The sequence below is a fragment of the Microcaecilia unicolor genome, chromosome 1 (assembly GCF_901765095.1).
Source record: "Microcaecilia unicolor chromosome 1, aMicUni1.1, whole genome shotgun sequence".
Lineage (NCBI taxonomy): Eukaryota > Metazoa > Chordata > Amphibia > Gymnophiona > Siphonopidae > Microcaecilia > Microcaecilia unicolor.
In genome coordinates, this window is record NC_044031.1 from 634,249,522 (window position 1) to 634,271,261 (window position 21,740).

The 21,740-nt window shown below is 42.2% G+C and overlaps 1 protein-coding gene across 3 annotated transcripts in view; it reads left to right on the forward strand.

Annotated features, from left to right (window-relative positions):
* The window catches only part of LPXN (leupaxin), a 147,744-nt gene that overhangs the window by 49,252 nt on the left and 76,752 nt on the right, over window positions 1–21,740 (forward strand). For all 3 annotated transcript variants that reach the window (XM_030221087.1, XM_030221079.1, XM_030221096.1), the window contains 2 exons: window positions 4,659–4,711; window positions 17,983–18,085. In XM_030221087.1, coding sequence (XP_030076947.1) covers window positions 4,659–4,711; window positions 17,983–18,085 — 156 coding nt within the window. The remainder of the gene's footprint in view (window positions 1–4,658; window positions 4,712–17,982; window positions 18,086–21,740) is intronic.

The window sequence follows — 21,740 nt, forward strand, 5'->3', positions numbered from 1 at the left end:
AAAGTGGCCGCAGCACGTGGAAACCCCACCTGCTGGCAACAGTGCCGGCCACTTTTTAGCGAAGCTTAGTAAAAAGGGCCCCTTAGTGAAGTTTGAACCCTACTGGTTTTTAATATGAAAGCCTAAGTCCCAGGACAATTTTAGGTATGAAAAATGTTATTATAACTCATATGCAAGTTGTTATGCTAATAAAGTTTCCTGAATCTAGTGCTTACATTTTTTATTGACATAAGTCCAATCTAAAGTTAAATACTGAAATAACTTTCAGCAACATTTTATTTATAATATTTGAAATTTTCAAATAAATGAATCCTGTGGGTTTATCATCATCCCTTGGAAAGCTGCTGTAATTCAGAGGTCTCCAAATCCAGTCCTTGAAGCTACCAAGCACTTTTTTTTGTCAGGATTTCTACAAAGAATATTTATTTATTTATTGCATTTCTATCCCACATTTTCCCACATATTTGTAATGTGGCTTACATAGTACCGGAGATGCGATTGCAGACTCCGGTGTAAACAAAGACATAATGATGTTGAGATAACGTTCGTGTGGTACAGCCACATGAGATAAGATAAAGTTCATGTGGTATAACCACATAAGAGCATCATACACGGAAGAGTAGTGTTATGTCCATACCGTATTTTGGTTTTGATGTGTAGCAGCGGTCAGGCATTTATGTTGGGTTGGTAGGGTATGCCTGTTTACACAAATAAGTTTTTAGTGATCTCCGGAAGTGTAGGTGTTCGTACGGAGTTTTCAAGGCTTTTGGTAGTGCGTTCCACAATTGTGTGCTTATGTAGGAAAAACTGGATGTGTAAGTTGATTTGTAAGTTTGTCGGGAAACTAAATAGTGTTCATTCAGCCTGCCATGCACAGGTGTCTTGTCTCGCCTACATAGACTCTACCACACCTGCATCACAAAATATACTCTACATTAGCGTGTGCGTATAATTGCATGCATTGCCTCAACTAACAGAAAATATATCTCATTTAGGGCCCTTTTTACCAAGCTGCAGTAAAAGGGGCTCTGTGGTGGCATCGGCGTGTGGATTTGCCATGTGCCGAGGCCCTTTTTACTGCAGCGGGTAAAGGCTTTAAAAAAAAAAAGAAGAAAAGGAAATGGCTGTGCGGTAAGTTTGCATTCAAAGTGTGTTACGTATATATTATTTTGGACACTTGAAGAGTATAATTTGATATTATTGGTGTCCTGATAAGTGGTTGCCATTTTATTTGAAGTTGTGCGGTAAGGTAAACACTTGCCGTGCAGACATTTCCTGGTGGAGGCCTGAGGGAGCCATTTCCTGGTGGAGGCCTGAGGGAGCCATTTCCTTGTGGAGGCCTGAGGGAGCTATTTCCTGGTGGAGGCAATAAGGGCTCCCGTGCTAACCCAGCGGTAACCCAGCCCAATTACCACTGGGTAACCCTCAGCACTGAAAAAAATAACATTATTTTTTGAGCTCCGGAAATGGAGTGTGGCACACACTGACACTACCACTGGGCCCCTGCGGAATCCCAGTGGTAGGGCCAATTTGCCGCATACCATTGCTACGGTAGCCCTACTGCGGCTTTGTAAAAGAGGCCCTAATTTATTTATCACATGTATATTCCATATTATCTGTATAATCTAAATGGGTTACAAAAAACAAATATAAAATTTAAAACATACCAAACAATTAAAACAAATACATACAATTACTGAATCATATATATTCAAAGTAATACAAAATATGGCTGATACATTCTACTTAAGATTGATCTCATGCAAAACTCATTGCAAAAAGCCTGGCAAAATAAATATGAAGGAAGGCAATGATGCAATTTGTCTTAACTCCAGAGGAAGATCGTTCCACATGGTAGGACCAGCAATAAAAAACATATGAGAACAATCTTCCTCCAGACAGACCTGGTGAAAAGAAGGACCATCTAATAGACACTTCCCTTGTGATCACAAAGACCTTGATGAGTAATACATCTCGGTAGCATAGCCAGACCAGATATTTTTTTAGGGGGGCAGACTTAACATGAGGGGGGGCACTAGACATTTAGGTGTGAGCAGTGCTTGGTGTACTCCTAAATACTACCTCACAGTGCACTTGATGATGGATTTTGAAGTAAACCCTCTGCCCAATAGCTGTCCTGCAGCACATAAACCCCATACACACTTATGGAAACTTTGGAAACACTGACATTTTTAAATATAGTCACATTATCCTATAACTTAAACTTTGCTATTATAGTAGACTTGAGTCTCATCAGCATCTCAACACACATCACAGTATCCTGCAAAATAATTACCACAATGGTACATATTCTTCAACTTGCTTTATAACAAATATAAACACCTTATTATGCTGTATTACTAAAACAGGTAAATACCTTAGAAGGAGCAGTTTAAATATATAGCCTAAGAAATTGTACTGGCTGCGCTTTTATTATGCTATTCTTAGAAATAAAGTAAAAATCAGACTAAGTTAGAAAGAAAGGTATCTTTATTACTCACCAGCAACAGCACAAGAAATACTATTGGCTCTTGGCATTAGTAGTTTTACAGAACAGAGTCTAACAATAGGAAGGAAGGTTTTATTCTTCACTGTCATACAAAGGTCACAGAACAGAGAGAAAGAAGAGAAAGAAAGAAAGAAAGAAAGAAAGAATGAATGAAAGAAAGAAATATTCTTAGCTGTAAATAATTAGTTCTTACAAGGGGGGGGGGGACACCCCCCCTGGAAATAGGCTTTGGCAAGGATATGAAACTTCTCTTGCCATCCAGACTATTTCAGAGTCTCTTTAGATGAACAGTTACTTATATACCCTTCCCATCACAAAGGACCACCTCATATATCACCCAATCAGCAATCCTGCAAGTACATAGGAGTCCTGTGATAGGGTCTTAGTATCCTTGCCACACCTCTGATCAGTAACAAACAGTTGGGATGTCATGACAACAGGGGGTCTTGTCAGTTTGTTTGTAACAAGACAGTTGGTTGGGATGTCATGGCAGTGGTCTTTGTCAGTTTGTGGTCAGCCAGAAATTCCTGTCTTGCCACTATCATAGAAACACAGAAATAAGCAGACCCAAAAGAAAGGGCCAGAAAATTCCAGAAGAAAATCTAATATAAAAAATACTGACCCCCTAACAATGTACACTGGACTGTCAAGCTGTTAATTCAAACATATATTTTGCATCCACAGAAACCTCCACAGCCCCTCCTCTAAGAATGGATATAAAGCAGAAAAAGGGCATTTCCCCAGAACTCACCATATATATATATAAAAAAGTTGATTTTGCTGTAATCTCAGTAAAAACAAACCCTCTCCATTCCCAAGCACATTGCGAAGTACCTGTAATACAAAGCCTACAAAAATCACTCAGGACTTATAGAGCTAATCTACTTTACCATAATTTATAGAAGTAACACAACAAAGACCCTACTTAGGAAAACACAACACAGTAAATACTGCAGTCATACCCAGAACATCAATATGCCTATCGGGAAACTGAACAACTACAGATGCTTAAATAGAAACTCCATGTAAACAGAATACCTGGCCTTGAGCACAAATATACCCTTTGCTAGGTACAGAATGAGTACAAAGTTAAAATATGAATACATAAGCAAAAATTAAATGTAAACCACAAGGAGCCACACTCTGCAGGCAGTGCAACACTAGAGAAAGAGAAATCGACATGGCACTCTGCAAAATATAAAGAAATCAGTGTGAATTTACTTTAAATTTCACATTTTCAGTTCACTGAATTAAGAATAACATTCTTTTCTACCTTTGTTTTTATTTATTTATTTATTTATTTATTTATTTATTATGGCATTTATATCCCACATTTTCCAATTGACATTGTTTCAATGTGGCTTACATAAAATAAAGTAATTACATTTGAAGGAATGATCTGTGTTAGTGGTGGAAGGAAGGAAGGATTACATATTAGTGGCAATGATCATATTAACAGGGCATTTTCTGATTAATGTGTCTAGTTTGTAGTCCTGATTCTTCGTAGAAAAATTTCTTGAAGAACACCACTGAGTTGTTTTCAGAAGATCAAGCAGTTTGTCATGTTTCTTAATGCTTTCGGGGGTGCATTCCAAGTCTGAGTGCATAGGTATGTGAAACTTGATGAGTACTCTGAAATGTATCGCAGTCCCTTGCAGTTGGGGAGGTGGAGTGTGTGATAGTTTCTCGATTCCATGTTTATGTTGTATCTCGGTAGGCTGTTAGGTCTGTCATGTATTTTGGAGCTAGACCAAATATGATTTTGTAGGTTGGTGTTATCTGATTGTTTTGTTTTTTTCCAAACTATGTGTGTCCCAGTCTCCAATTTCTGCTTTCCTCTGTTTTTTCTTAACTTTTATTATATGATTTCCAGTCTTATCTGCCACTTTTTCCTCTCTCTTCCTGTCTTCTTCACTTCCTCTCCTAAATCCATCGCTGACTTTTGATCTTTTCCTTTCAGCCTTCCTTCATTCATCTCAGAGACTGTAATTATTGTAAACCGCCTAGCTTCTATTAAGAAATGCAGCATAGCAAAAAAGATACAATGATAATATGGAGCAAAAGAAATGGTAATCAGCAGAGTACAGATGACAAAATGAAATAGTACAAAGAAGCAGAAACAAAGAAATAACTTTTTTTGTTTGTTTAGGTCCAACCTGTCTACGTCACACATCTGCAGGATAACAAGGAAAATGTCTACAGGTAAATTAATGTTAATTTAATTTGGAATTTATATTCTACTAGTAAAAAAGGCCCGTTTCCGAAACCAATGAAACGGGTGCTAGCATGTGGCTTTTTTGTGTTTGTGTGTATGTGTCACAGAGTTTTCGTGTGTGTGTGTGAGTGTGAGTGTGTGAGGGTGGGGTGTGTGTGCAGGTTGTTGATGTGTGTCTTTTTTTTTTTTTTTTTTTTTTGGGTGGGGGGTTGGGAGATGTGCTGCGCTGTGCTTGCAAAGTGGGATGGATTGGTGTGTGGCTTTGAGGGTGTGTTTCTGTTGTATTGTGTGTGTGTGGTTTTGTCTGTCAAGGAGGTTTGTGGAGGGGGGTCTTTCTGTTGGTGAAATGTAAATGTGGTTGTAGGGGGGGTCAGCCTTTGCTGAGTGGTGGATTGTTTTTTCCGGGGTTTTTTTTTGTGTTGTGCTGAGGCAGCAGTGTTGTTTTTGATGGGCGGAAGGTAGAGGAGCACGTTCTTGGTCTGTCGGTATTTTTTGGCCGTTTCAGGGCTGCTGTAGGGGAACGCTGGAAGTGAAATGTGCTGTGGGAAGCAGCGCCGTCTTTTTCCGTTGTGCTGGGGTTCTGGGCATCCTGGAGGTGGGAGACGGCTTGCCTGAGGACGGGGATGGTTGTTTTAAGTTGGCGGAAAGGGAGAGGAGCACAGTCTCGGGCAGTCGGGGGGTGATCCGGTATGTTCTGTCCATTTCAGGCCTGCTGCAGGGGAATGCTGGAACATTTATGCGCTGCGGGAAGCAGCGCCGTCTTTTTCCAGGTGCTTGGGGAATCCCTGAGATGGGAGATGGCTTGCCTGAGGCTGGGGATGGTTGGGCACGTCCTTGGTCGCTTCAGCAAAAGGGGAAGAGGAAGGGGGTAGGGAGTTACCTGCAGCCGCGTGAGAAACCGGGTATTCTTTGTTTGTTTTGTATTATTAGTTTGCATTTCTGTTGTAGAAAGAATGGATGCCTTTCGAATGATGGAGGTGGTGTGTCGGTGTGCGGTTGTTTTGTTAGTTTTGCAGCCAGTCTCCAGTGATTCCTAGGCAGGGAAGGAATAGGGAAATTTGCTGCTGGCTGGGTCGCGGGTAATCCTTCCAGCTGGGCCACAGCTTGTCCTGTTCGCCCACGTCCCAGATGGTGAGGGGCACACTGTTCTCCGGCTCCACCGACTCCACGTCTAGCGAACCCAAATATAGTCTGTGCTATAGGCCCTCCGGCACTCTTCAGTACCGGCATTAGGCATTTAAAAATTTCTTCCCCCCCCCCCCCCTTTCCGGGCTATTTTTGCACATACCCACAACAGGAATATTCTTCTCTCGTTCAAGCGGTGATTCTGTGCTCTCCGTGCTGCACAGCTAATGAGCCATTCTGCTGGTGAATGCTCCTCCCTTATTGCCATGTAGTTTCCTCTGATAGGTCCGTCTTACATTGCCTAGCGTTGCCTGGAAACGGTTTTGTGATGGTCCTTTGTGTTTCAGAACATTGAGTGTGTTTTTTCTGATTGGTCCGTCATGCGAGGGCGGGGCTGAGAGACATGGTCAGTGTTGTGGCTTCACCACCATGAATCCATGAACCCTTCAGGGAGTGACTGAGTGAGTTCAGAACGTTGTCTTCAGAACGTTGAGGGTGAGTTTTATTATAGTAGATGTTAGCCAGCAAACTGGTAGAGAGTGGTACTAAAACCATTGTAAAAGACAATAATCAAAACTACAAAACTCACATTAAAACAACCATTACATTATCTGCTATCAATAACCATAATATCCACATGTCCAACAGAGACCAGGTCTGCTCATTCAAACCAGTCATCTGCTATAATCTGTTCCATATAGCAGAGACATTCTGGCTGATATTCAGTGCTATTTAACACTGCATGCTGGATAATTGCCCTAACTATATGATGAAAGACCCACCGGAATGGTTCAGCAAATGCTTCACCAAACACATCGTATACATGTTTTCAAAAGGACAATTCCCATCAGACAAAGGTAACATTATACTCACCCCAATCACTAAAAACAGAACTAGCAAGATCTGAGACATCACAAACTACAGACCGGTGGCTTCAATACCACTACTGACCAAAACAGTGGAGGGCCTAGTAGCACAGCAACTAATGGAATACTTGACACAATTTTCAATCCTCCACAACTCCCAATCAGGTTTCAGACCACAACACAGCACCGAGATGGTCATAACCACCCTGATAACGAAGTTCACAAGCCTAATATGCCAAGAAAAGAATATACTGCTGCTACAATTCGACATGTCAAGAGTGTTCGACCTAATAGTCCACACAACACTAATAACCCTACTCGACAACATGACAATATGTGGTGCAGTGGCAGCATGGTTCAATGGATTTCTATGATCCAGATCCTACATTGTAAAGATGTCAAACCAGACATCAGCTTCCTGAACCCCTGAATGTGGGGTACCACAAGGATCTCCAATATCACCAATACTGTTCAATGTAATGATGGCACCGCTCAGAAAAAAATTGGAGTCTATCCAGCTTATAATCGAACGAGAATAACGCCCAAGTTCCGACCTAAATCGGGAGATGGGCGTTCTTCTCACAAACACAAATAAAGCGGCATAATCGAAAGCCGAACTTTGGACGCTTTCAACTGCACTCCGTCGCGGATGCGGACAAAGTTGACGGGGGAGTGTCGGAGGCGTGGTGAAGGCGGAACTGGGGCGTGGTTATTGGGCGAACAGAGATGGGCGCCCTTCGCCGATAATGGATGCGTTTGTAGCTAGAATTTAGGGCACTTTTCCTGGACCCTGTTTTTTGACGAATAAGGCCCCAAAAAGTGCCCTAAATGACCAGATGACCCCCAGAGGGAGTCGGGGATGACCTCCCCTGACTCCCCCAGTGGTCACTAACCCCCTCCCACCACAACAAATGATGTTTCACAACTTTTTACTTTCACCCTCAAATGTCATACCCTCCTCCCAAGCAGCAGTATGCAGGTCCCTGGAGCAGTTGTTAGGGGGTGCAGTGGACGTCAGGCAGGTGGACCCAGGCCCATCCCCCCCCTACCTGTTACAATTGTGCTGCTTAATGCTACTAGTCGTCCAACCCCCCCAAACCCACTGTACCCACATGTAGGTGCCCCCCTTCACCTCTTAGGGCTATAGTAATGGTGTAGACTTGTGGGCAGTGGGTTTTGAGGGGGATTTGGGGGGCTCAACACCCAAGGGAAGGGTGCTATGCACCTGGGAGCTCTTTTACCTTTTTTTTTGTTTTTGTAAAAGTGCCCCCTAGGGTGCCCGGTTGGTGTCCTGGCATGTGAGGGGGACCAGTGCACTATGGATCCTGGCCCCTCCCACGAACAAATGCCTTGCATTTATTCGTTTTTGAGCTGGGCGATTTCATTTTCCATTATCGGTGAAAAGCAAAAACGCCCAGCTCACACCTTGGCGAATAAAACATGGGCGTCTATTTTTTTTTAAAAATACGGTTCACTCCGCCCCTTCACGGACCCGTTCTCGGAGATTAACGCCCATGGAGATGGGCGTTTCTGGTCGATTATGCCCCTCCATGGGTCTTAATCCATTCATATACACAGACGATGTCACCATCTACATACCATTCAACAGCAGGATCACAGAAATTCTGGATAAATTCAAAACAGGACTGGACCTGATGGAAAAATGGGCAACAACTTTCAAACTCAAACTAAACAGACAAAACCAAATTCCTGATTCTATCCAGCCTACACAACCCCACAGATCACCAAAATTTCACAATCAACAGTCAAACATACCAAATTGAAACACAACTGAAAATACTGGGAATTATCCTAGATAAACATCTATCAATGGACAATCAAATGTCAACAGTAATATCAAAATGCTTCAGAACACTATGGAAACTAAAAAGGATAACAGACTATTTTCCCAAACAATCATTCTGGATAATGGTACAAGCAACAATACTATCACAATAAGACTACTGTAATGCAGCATACGTAGGGTGTAAGGAAAGCACAATAAAATCATGAAAAACCATCCAAAACACAACAGCAAGACTGATCTTCAAAAAGTTGAAATGCAAAAGAGCTACCCCACTACACTGGCTACTGTCACAGATGTCAGGAAAGAGTGAGCCCTTGTGCTGATCTGAAGACCAGTGGTCAGAAGCCCAACACTTCACCTGCAGCAGCCACCGTTCCCCAGCGGTTGAGCCCCTGGGTGCAGGCGGCCAACAGAACTTAGGAAGTCGGGTGAGGAAGAGGACTCAGGCTCAGACAAACAAAGGAGGCAAGGTCAGAGCTATGCCGAATTCAGTTCCAGGCAATGGTCAGGTCCGGCGGTGATCCAGCTATGGTCAGGTCCAGGCAGTTATCAGGTCAAGCAGCAATCCAACAGTGGTCAGGTCCAGGCAGTAGTCAGGTCAGGCAGCGATCTAGCAGTAGTCAGGTCCAGACAGTGGTCAGGTCAGATAAACAGCAACAGGAACAACGCACTAGTCTCCAAGAAGGTAGTAGCTGAGGCAAAGATGTGGTGGGAAGTTCCTGGTTTTAAAGTGAAGGCATCTGACATCAAAGTAGAAGCGCCCAAACTGTAGACGTGCCAGACGCAGGCATGCGCAGGCACACCAAAGTGTAGATGCGCCCATACGTTAACGCGCCCAAACTGTAAGTACTAAGAAGAGATGAATTAAGGGCGTCGCAGGCGTGTGTGCCTGGCTCCGTGCTTGGTGTTCCAGGTTTGTGACAGCTACCGATCAAAACAAGACTAATCTTCAAAGCTAGCACCCTCATTTTCAAGATACTATTCAGAATGGCACCCGTATACATGCAAGACATGATAGAACTAGCACCAAGAAACGCAAGCCCAGAAACCAGAACTTATCTACTTCTACACCTACCCAACTGCAGAAACATAATGTACAGAACCATCAACAAATCAGGATTCAGCTATCTGGGATCCAAATGGTGGAACTCGATATCAAAAGCTATTAGAAGCATCATTAACTATCTTCAGTTCAGAAAAGAGCTGAAAACACACCTTTTAAAAAAAGTCTATAACTAACCATGTAAAACATAAATGGGGCTGGGGAAAATTTGAGGGAGAAGTAGGCACAGGGGAGCCATTTCCCTTTGGAGTTAGTTTGTGACAGTATACCTCTATTGTGGACGTATCTACCTCCACAAGAAACTGTTTTTCAAGGTCTGGATGCTGGAGGATTGGGTCAGTCATAAAGGCTCACTTTAGGCGGTCAAAGGCCTGCATAGCTTCTGTGGGCCACTCCTGGAGTCTGGCCTTCTTTTTGGTTATTGGGGTCAGAGATGTGGCAATGGTGGAAAAGTTAGGAATGAACCACCTATAGTAATTAGCGAACCCTAGAAAGTGTTGTAATGCTCTTCTCCCTTGGGGTCGGGCCAATCATGAATGGCTGCCAAATTCACTGGGTCCATGCAGAGCCCTTGATCCAAGATTATATAGCCAAGGAAGGGTAGCTCCGTGCGCTCAAGCATACATTTCTCAAGCTTGGCATACATGTGGTTTTGTCTTAAGCATTGTAATACTTCCTTCACCTGTTGATCAAAAGAGTGAGAGAATATCAACATATCGTCTAGGTAGATGAGAACAAACTGGTATAAGAGGTCTCAGAAGATGTCATCAGTGAAGTTCTGGAACACCACTGGGGCATTGTCCAGCCCGAATGGCATAACTAGATACTCATAGTGCCTGTCCCGGGTGTTGAAGGCCGTCTTCCACTCATCGCCCTCCTTAATTCGGACCAGATTGTAAGCTCCTCTTAGGTCCAACTTTGTGAAAGTACAAGCCCCCTGGAGCCAGTCAAAGAGTTCTGTTATCAGGGGTAAGGGGTACTTATTCATTATGGTTATGGAATTTAGGCCCCGATAATCAATACAGGGATGTAATCCCCCACCCTTCTTTCTGACAAAGAGGCAAAGGAGTGAATAAAGCCATGTTGGAGGTTATCTCTGATATATGCTGACATGGATTCAGTCTCAGGATGGAAGAAAGGTAGACTTGGCTTTGAGGTGGCATCTTCTCAGATATCAGATTGATCAAGCAGTTGTAGGGATGGTGGGGTTGTAGTATCTCTGCCCTCTTTTAGAAAATATATCCACATAGGCTTGATAATGACTGGGAAGCCCCGGTTGGGTCTCTATTTGACTGGTGGCGAAGGACTGGAACTACCTTTGTCATGCAGTGATGTCGACAAGATTGACTCCAAGCTTTGAGTTCTCCCAGCTTCCAATTGATCCATGGATTGTGGGTTTGCAGCCACAGGAGGCCCAGTATAATGAGATCTACTGCAGTCTTCGGGACGTATAATGAAATGGTTTCAAGGTGGAAAAGCCCGATGCGCATCTTCAGGGGTATGATCATAGCTCTGATGATCCCCTGGATGTTGCTATATACAGAAGTGACAGAAATAGAATGGGGCAAATCCCATGTAGAGATGTTGTAGTGCCAGACTAATTCTGTGGCAATGACATTTTTCCTGGCTCTGGAGTCGATGAGGGCCAGAGCTGATAGCCCAGGTTGCTCTGGATAGTGACTGGAACCAGCATTTGAATGTGGGGAATTTGATGAGTAATACCTATCTCTGCTTCCACAGCCAGGGCTAGGTTTGCAAGTTTCCCAGCTTATGGGGGCACCGGCATGCATAGTGACAGTTTCCCCCACAATAAAGCCAGAGATTCAAACTATATCTTCGCTGTTTCTCGTGGTCAGAAAGATTTAAGCAGTTGACTTGCATGGGGTCTGCCAATTCAGATATCGCAGTAGTCTCGGAAGGTAGGGGCCAAGTGAAAGGCCCTATGAGTGGTCTGATGTTCCTGGGCCCGCTCCCGAAAGCAAATGTGCATCTGCACATAGAGTAAGATGAGTTCATCAAGATTTGTGGGAAGGCCATGCTCTCATTATTTCATTGTAACTTGGCCACCAGAGTGCAGAAATGGATGGTCTGCTCTCCTTCTTGGAGCCGTAGTAATTCAGAGGCCGCGGAGGACGCTTTTCTAGGTTCCTTGAAGATCTGATGAAACTGGTGAATGAAATCTGTGAGGTTGTTCAGGATTTGATCATTACGTTCCCACAATGGTGAAGCCCATGCAAGGGTGGGTCAAGAGAGGAGAGAGACAAGATAGGCCACCTTGGCACAGTTGGACACAAAGACTCTGGCCTGCAATATGAATACTATTTGGCATTGGTTCAAAAAACCTCATCAGGCCTTTGGGATCCCATCTAAGTGGGGTGGAGGCACTACCAGGAGTCCTGATGGAGTAAAGGATCTGACCACAGGAACAGTGGCAGCAGGAGCCAATGCATTGGCTTGTGCTACCCCCGGGCTTTCAAGGTTGTCTATCCAATAGGTCAATTCCTCAATCACTCCAGATAAGCTGGCTTGGTTTGGCTGGGTGGGCTTGGCTTGGCTGGGCTGGGTTGGTTGGGATGGCTTGGCTCGGCTTGACTGGCTTGGTTTTGCTGGGCTGGCTTGACTAGGCAGAGCTAGCTTGGCAGTGCTGAGCTGGCTTGGCTAGGCTGGGAGCCTTGCAGGGCCCCACCAGCAACGACATGACCCGGAACGTAGGCTAGATGGGACTGGGACCTGGCAGGGTGCATGACAAACACCTTTTTCAGGTACAAAAGAAGCAGAAAGCCTGTGAAGGAATCTGTGGGACCATTAGATTGTGAAGGAGCAAAAGGAGCACTCAGGGTGGACAATGCCATAGTGGAGAGATTGAATAAATTTTTTGCTTTGATCTTTATGGAAGATGTACCGGAAATGGTTTTCAATAGAGACGATGCAGAGGAACTGAAAGAAATCTTGGAGAACCTGGAAGATGTACTGAGACAAACTGACAAGTTAAATAGTGATAAATCACCTGGACCAGATGGCATACTCCCCAGGGTACTGAAAGAACTCAAACATGAAATTGCTGATCTGTTAGTGATCTGTAACCTGTCGTTAAAATAATCCGTAGTACCCAATGTAATACTGATTTTTTAAAAGGGTTCCAGGGGTGATCTGGGAAATTACAAATTGGTAAGCCTGACTTCAGTGCAGGGAAAATAGTGGGAATTATTATAAAGAATAAAATTACGGAACACATAGACAAACATAGCTTAATGAGTCAGAGTCAGCATGGGTTCAGCCAAGGGAAGTCTCACCAACTTGCTTCATTTTTTTGAAGGTGTAAATAAATGTGGATAAAGGTGAGTTGGTTTATGTGGCGTATCTAGATTGTCAGAAATCTTTTGACATCAAAAGAGCGTGTACAGATGTTTACTTGTTTGATATATGTTGGAAGTTTTGCATTTCTGAGGCAAGGAATGGTTTAAATGTGTCAAGTTATATTCTTAACTTGACTGTATCCCGTGGCTTATTTACAAGTTGGATTGTTTTTTTAAGATGCACTGTGCAGCTTCTGTACTTCAATAAAAATATGTTAAAAAAAAAAAAAAAGAAATCTTTTGACAAATTTCCTCATCGGAAACTCCTGAGAAAATTAATAAACCACGGGATAGGAGGCAATATCCTTCTGTGGATTAGGAATTGGTTACTGGACAGAAAAGAAACGGTAGGGTTAAATGGCCATTTTTCTCAATGGAGGAGGGTGAATAGTGGAGTGCCGCAGGGATCTGTACTAGGACCGGTGCTATTTAACATATTTATAAATGATCTGAAAGACTCCAGAGTTAATTGGAGAGTCATGGGATAGGAGGTAGTGTTCTATTGTGGATTAAAACTGGTTAAAAGAAAACAGAGAGTAGGGTTAAATGGTCAGTATTCTCAACGGAGAAGAGTAGATAGTGGGGTTCTCCAGGAGTCGGTGCTGGGACAGCTGCTTTTTAACATATTTATAAATGATCTAGAGATAGGAGTAACTAGTGAATTTGCCTATGACAAAGTTATTCAAATTTGTTAAATCGCAAGAGGAATGTGAAAAATTACAAGAGGACCTTAAAAGACTGGGAGACTGGGCATACAAATGACAGATGACGTTTAATGTGAGCAAGTGCAAAGTGATACATGTGGGAAAGAGGCCTTTTATCTAAAGTCCAAATCTCATCAGGATTTAGAGCTGGGCAGTTCCTGGGGAGGCTTCTCTTTTCCAAGCCTATTGTTAATAATATGTCATTTATCTTTAAAATCAAGCATGGTACCAGAAGATTGGAGAGTGGCCAAGATAACGCCGATTTTTAAAAAAAAAGGTTCCAAAGGTGATCCAGGAAATTATAGACCAGTGAGCCTGATGTCAGTGCCGGGCAAAATGGTAGAGACTATTATAAAGAACAAAATTACAGAGCATATTCAAAAGCATGGATTAATGAGACGTGAAAGCCAACATGGATTTAGTAAAGAGAGATCTTGCCTCACCTATCTACTACATTTCTTTGAAGGGGTAAACAAATATGTGGATAAAGGTGAGCCGGTTGATATTGTGTATCTGGATTTTCAAAAGGCATTTGACAAAGTATCTCATGAAAGACTCCAGAGGAAATTGGAGTGTCATGGGATAGGAAGTAGTGTTCTATTGTGGATTAAAAACTGGTTAAAAGAAAGAAAACAGAGGAGACAGGAAGACTGGGCGTCCAAATAGCAGATGACGTTTAATATTAGGAAGTGCAAAGTGATGCTTATGGGAAAGAGGAAGCCGAACTATGGTTACATGATGCAAGGTTCCACATTAGGAGTTGCCGACCAGGAAAGGGATCTAGGTGTCATCATTGATGACACGTTGAAACCTTCTGCTCAGTGTGCTGCTGCAGCTAAGAAAGCAAATAGAATGTTAGGTATTATTAGGAAAGGAATGGAAAACAAAAATGAGGACGTTATAATGCCTTCGTATCACTCCATGGTGTGATTGCACTTCGAATATTGTGTGCAATTCTGGTCAACGCATCTCAAAAAAGATATAATGGAATTAGAAAAGGTACAGAGAAAGGCGAAGAAAATGATAAAGGGGATGGAATAACTTCCCTATGAGGAAAGGCTAAAGCGGCTAGGGTTCTTCAGCTTGGAGAAAAGATTGCTGAGGGGAGAAATGATAGAGGTCTATAAAATACTGAGTGGAGTAGAACAGGTAGATGTGAATTGCTCTTTCCAAAAATACTAGGACTAGGAGGCACGCAATGAAGCTACAAAGTAGTAAATTTAAAATGAATCAGAGAATATATTTCTTCACTGAATGTGTAATTAAATGCTGGAATTTGTTGCCAGAGAATGTGATAAATGCAATTAGCTTAGCGGGGTTTAATAAAGGGTTGGCTAGCTTCCTAAAAGAAAAGTCCATAAGCCATTATTAAAATGGACTTGAGGAAAATCCACTTCTTATTTCTAGGATAAGCAGCATAAAATGTATTGTACTGTTTTAGGATCTTGCCAGGTACTTGTAACCTGGATTAGCCACTGCTGGAAACAGGATGCTGGGCTTGATGGACCTTTGGTCTGCCCCAGTATGGCAACACTTATGTACTTATGCTTCCAGCACAGTTCCTGCTTCCAGTCCTGGTTCCAGCACCCAGCGTTGTCACATTATTTCATCACCTTGAGATCCTCGGACACTATCACCCCAAGGTCCCACTCCTGAGCTGTGATATCAATCTCTCTCCTCCTATCTGGTACATCTTTGGATTTCTGCACCAATCTTTGATGCACATAAGTACATAAGTGTTGCCATACTGGGATAGACTGAAGGTTCATCAAGTCCAGTATCCTGTTTCCAAACCTTTTTAAAACCCCGCTAAACTAACTGCTTTTACCACATTCTCTAGCAACGAATTCCAGAATTTTAATTACATGTTGAATGAAGAAATATTTCTCCAATTTGTTTTAAATTTACTATTTTGTAGCTTCATTGTGTGCCCCTAGTCCTAGTATATTTGGAAAGAGTAAACAAGCGATTCACGTCTACCCGTTCCACTCCACTTAGTGTTTTATATACCTCTATCATATCTCCCCTCAGCCGTCTTTTCTCCAAGCTGAAGAGCCCTAGCCGTTTCAGCCTTTCCTCATAGAGAGTTGATGTATTTCTCATTTTCCCGGATGCTTCTCAACCAGGGGCATATCTGCGTGGGGCCACAGGGGCCTGGGCCCCCGCAGATTTCGCCCTGGACCCCCCTACCGCCGTCAACCCTCCCCCGCCGAGGTCCGCTTCCTGCTGCCGGTGCCTTTAAAAATATTACGTGCTGCGACGTCAGACTCCGTCCGAAACTGGAAGGGATGCAGCTTTCAACAGCACGAGGAAGAAGAACTTAAAACAAGACCTCTGCTGGGTTGGCAGAGGTTGGGGTCCCCCGCCAGCTGAAGTAATATTTTTAAAGGCACCGGCAGCAGGAAGCGGACCTCGGCGGGGGTAGGTGACGGCGGTAGGCGGGGGAGGGTTGAATGCGGTAGGGGCGGAGGGTTGACTGTGGTGGGGGGGCAGCGGCCGGGGGGGGCTACATTGTGCCCCCTCACTCTAGCCCCTGCCCCCCCCTACCGCCGAACCTCAGATTCGCCCCTGTTCTCAACCTTGCCATCTCTACTCTTTCTTATTTTTCTTCTTTCATGAGTGATTGAAGCTGAAGACATTTTCACATAGAACTCACCCCTCTCCTTGGATCACATTTTCTGTCTGCATAGAGACAGAAGCTGTAAGTGAGGCAACAGATTTGGTGGCACACGTTTCCCAGCCATACTGCAGTTGCAGAAGTATTTGTACTTGTAGAAAAAACCCCAAAATAAAACGAAAAAGTCCTACTAAAGTAGGCTAAAAGTAGCAGCTGTCTTTTTTTGTGTAAGGTCTAACCCTCAGAAGTGTGTGGACTTCAAAAGTGAATTTTTAGGTCACTTCTGCTTTTGAAATGGAGGTAAAATTCAATTCAATTATATTTTCTGGTATTTTGCTAATTCTGTTCTGGCCGAAGGAAGTGGGTGTTAGATCTCAAAAGACAGTAAAGAAATGTATTAAGTTAGGCCAATAAATGTTCCACCTTAAGGGACCCATTTACCAAGCAACACTAAAATGTGGATTGCAGTAGCCCCAACGCAAGTCTGTCCCATGTGTTGAGGCCATTTTATTTATTTATTTATTTATTGCATTTGTATCCCACATTTTCCCACCTATTTGCAGGCTCAATGTGGCTTAAGGAGTATGGTTAAGACATAATCATTTCGTGATAACAGATACAATTCTAATGTTTGAGGATTAGCTAAGGGAAGATAGATATAATTATTTCATGGTAACAGATACAATTATTAAAGTTTGAAGATTAAGTAAAGGAAGATATACGGAAGGTGTTAGGTAGGATATGGGTGAACTGTAATAATTGTGTGGATTGTTGAGGTAGTTTCGTAGGCTATATGTAGCTCTGCCAGTAAAAGACACATTTTTCTCTTTTTCCAGAAATGGCCACTTGCTAATTTCTATACAACCCAAAATTTACTATCTACTGATTCATTAATTATATTGGGTGAAGGAAAGACTTCAGTATAACAGCGCTATTCAGTTATATAGCTGCTGCTCTATGCATCATTAATCAGAAAACCTCTCCCTTCCTTGTATTTTTTTATTTTTATAATATTTTTTCTACTTTATACATTCTTTCAAGTCTATTTCAAGTGACTTATCTGAAAATGCTGTACACACTTAGTAAAGTTAAAGTTCCATTTAGCATGGCACAGACTTTACGGAGCTCCTCTGTTTCACTTTCTCTTGCTTCCTCAGGAGCTGCCGGCTTATATGTGTCTTCAAAATCTTATCCTAAAATCAACAAGGGTATAATTTATATATTAATGTTGTATATTGGACCCAGCATATACAGTAACCACGCATAATCTGTTAGCACACAGTGATGTAGCTGTGCTAACCAATTAGCACAGGATGTTTATATTAATTGACCCACCCCAGTGCTAAAAAAATAAAATCTATTTTTTAGCATGTGGAAAACATGCACAGATGCCAAAATTACTGCAGAATGCCTGAGCGCACCCACGGTAAGGCATTTTAAGCAGCGGTAAGCACGTTATTGTTTGCCTCAGCTTAGTAAAGGGACCCCTAAATGTTTTTTTAATTTAATTTTATTTTGTTAAGTTTTCAAATTTTTACAAGCATTAACTTGATCAGAAAGTTGGTTAATCAGAATTACATTATTTCAGATGTTTTTGTTTTTATTGGTTAATTCTGTGTTTTGTTTTTTTTTTAATTCTGTATATTTAAGTGAACCAAAACTTTATTTCTGTGTTAAGTGAACTAAAACTTCAAGCACACTATTTCCTTTCTCCTAACAGCGAGGTTCCTGAGATAGAGCTGCCCCTGCAGTCACCACCTCCATCATCTGCTGTGCAGCAGCTAGACTCACTCATGACACACTTATTCAATATCCAGTCCAAGGTGAGTAAGTGTAACTAATACAGCTTTGAGTTCCAAAATTGAACGTGATATTGTCAGGACTCAGGGGTCGGTTGTAGGTAGCGAGTCCTCGCTAAATATTGGCTGGGACCCGCATAAGCCTCAGCAGCCAGCATATAAGAAATTAGCTCTAGATATGTAGTGCTGGTGCCCAGACATGGTCCAGCGTTGAATGTCTGGGGCTATTTCTACTTATCATTTCTATAGCACTACTAGATGTACGCAGCGCTGTACACTTGAACATGAAGGCTTCAGCATTTAAAAAATGCTGACCACCACTGGCTGAAGATCTATCAGTATGTGTCTAAGATCACACCAAAGATTTGGCCGGACTGAATCCCCTCCCCCCTTTTATCTACCTATTTACTGATAAGAGTATAGACAATCATGAGTCTATAAAATATAATGGCTTATTTAGCAATGCAATACAGATAAATAGCAAACAGCAGAAAAGATTCCAGCGACACTTTCCAAGAATCTACTAATAGGGAACACTAAGCACAGATAAGCACAGTGTTACTTGGTACAACTCACATATCACTTTCAGTTATTCCTTAACTAAAGTAGAGCACTGAGCTTGACATCCAGAGGTGGCCAGTTTAAATCCCAATGCTGCTCCTTGTGGTCTTGGGCAAGTCACTTAACTCTCCATTGCCTCAGGTACAAACATAGATTGTGAGGTCCTCCAGGGACAGAGAAATACCCAGTGTACCTGAATGTAATTCACCTTGAGCTACTACTGAAAAGGTATGAGCAAAATCCAAATAAATAAAATAAAAATAAAAACTGTATATAGCCAGATATAAATGTGATCAGAGAACTTGACCATATGGCCTGCAGTGCTGTCTACTCCTTCTTTGCTGGTGAAGGGATGAAACCAGGTAACAGGAGTAGCACAACCGGTCACAGGAAATCATACTGACTGGATGGGATCCTGCACAATCCTATATACTGTTTACTATCAGTCAGGTCTTTGAAGTCATGATAGCAGTATGGATGGCAACTGGCTGAAGGCAATTGTTGACAGTGGCAGGCCAATCACATTGGAGCCTTCCACATTAGCTTCAGATATCCCCAAATAAGGTGTAATACCGTTCCTCATGTCGTCTTGAAGCATCCTGGTGGGTAATTAGCTGGGTCACTGAACATCCTTTTCCTGGATCAGGTCAGCAGAGTCACCATCTATACTTTTGGCTGTTGAAATGCAGTGCACAGACTTTCACATAGAGGGTCCATGTGAGCCTGGCACAGGCCTTTGGTTCAGGCTTGGTCAGGATACGTTCTGTGATGCACACATTAAGCTACTGATGGGCCAATACTCCTTACAGGGCACCTATATGAGAGGTCTGAAAAGGTACACATTTTAAGCTTGTTTTACAAGGGCAACTTAGGTGCCTATAAGGCTCATTTTCAAAAGAGAAAAATGTCCAAAATGTGACATAAGTCTGCATTTGGACGTTTATCTCACAATGACGTCCAAATCAGTATTTTCGAAACCTATTTTTAGACATCTTTCTCTGAAGTCCATCAGAAGGACATCTAAACCTCAAGAGGGTGTGTTCAAGGCTGGACTTGGGTGTTCCTAAGACGTAGACGTCTTTCAGCAATAGTGGAACAAAACCGTCCAAGACTAAAACTTAGATGTTTTGAGCTAGAGCTGTTTTTATAGCAAATAGCTGCAGTGGGAATTGAACCCACTTCCCCAGGATCAAAGGTTGCTGCATTAACCACTAGGCTACTCCTCTATTCCACACCAGGTGCCCCAAATGACCAGATGACCACTGGAGGGAATCGGGGATCACCTCCCCTTACTCCCCCAAGTCACAAAACATTTTTCCAAACAGCATTTTCAAAAGGAAAAGAGAGACTTTTTTTTTGTAGAAAATGACCTTTCCTGTTCTGATTTTGGATGTTTTACAAAAAACGTCCAAATTCAGACTTAGATGTCATATTCAAAAATGCCCCTTGTGCATTGGATTTGCCCAAAGTCACAAGGAGTAGCAGTGGGAATTGAACCCATGTTGCCAGGATCAAAGCCCGCTGCACTAAACATTAAGCCACTCCTTCTCCATTTTGGACATCTTGCATTTGGACGTTTTTTGTTTGAAAATGGACCCAAAAAAAGGATATCCAGCTCACAAAACGTCCATATCACAAGATGTCCATAGCAGTTTCGAACACAAAAGATAGACGTCTACCTTTTTCGAAAATGACCTTCTTTCCTGTTCAGAATTTGGACTTTTTTTTTTTATCGTCCAAATTCTGATTTAGATGGTCTATCGAAAATGCCCCTCCATGTGCCTTTATAAAATAGGCACTAAGAGCCAGTCCCAATAGCACACAAATGCTGACTGACACATTTACTCCTTCTCCAAAGTAGGTATAAATGTGGGCATGTACTCAATGTGTGTGCATGCATATTTTACAAAATCCATGGATACATCACAGCTCCTCTTCTCAACCTAAGCCTCTGGGAATGTCTACATTGAGCCTGCAAATAGGTGGGAAAATGTGGGATATACAATGCAATAAATAATTAAATACATCAGAGGTTCATACAAGTACATATGTCCACATGAACAAACAGCACATCAATACCATCACTTTTGAAATAAAGACAGTTCAGAAGCAACATGCCTCATTTTCCTATGGGAAGGTGATCCTTAAGCTTCATTTGTGACCTTGAAAAGTGAATGGGTTTTTTTTTTGTTTTTTGTTTTTTTACATGGTGGCAATTAAAACCTGTAGCATACAGAAATTATTATATGGTGCAAGCAGGGTACAGGCTTCTGGGGTTATACGGGTTACCCATTGAGTGAGGATTGATGTTGTGTTTTATAGTCTTTAGAAAAACACTGTTGCTATTAAGATGGGGCACTGAGATATAAAACCACACAAAGAGCCATTAAAAGAAAAAAAGCAATCAGCATATGCTTTTGCAATGACCTCCTGAAACTTAAAAAAAAAAAAAAAGAAGCCCTGTGATGTATCATCTCAGAAGCTTAAGCACAATGCTAAGAAGAGAGCAGATGCTTCCAGGCTGAAACATATATTTTGAGGGGAAAAAATCATGCCATATGGGCACAGTAATTCAAAAGAATATGTTAAATCAGAACTGGACCTCTTTCAATTGTCACCCACCCAAACCAGTATAAAAAAAAATCATTTATGTGGAAATACCCTTGTTATCATCTTTATTGCAAACTCTGCCAATTGACTTTTACATTATTGCTATGGTGAACATTTTTTGGATTTAAACAACATGTTATTGTACCTGACCTGTAAGATCGTGAAAGAAGATAAGACAGACATTGCCTCTCTCTTCAACCAGCTGGACATCATGCTCGAAGACAGCCCTCATAGAACTATGACAGCTCAAAATGCAGTTTACAAGTGACCTGTTTTATAAAGACTCTGTAGGGAGCCACAACGTGAGAGATCCAAGGACTGGCAATGTCAGTTTAAACTAAAGAGCTTCTAGCTATAAGGTAGAACTGTTGGGCCATTTACACAATAATCCATTTTTTCCAAAAGCAACTTCTGATCAATGAGGTAGAATAGATGACAAGATGTAAAGATGCCTTTGTTTAACAAACTCCACATCCTATCCACATCGCTGTTTGTAAAGAAAGCAAAA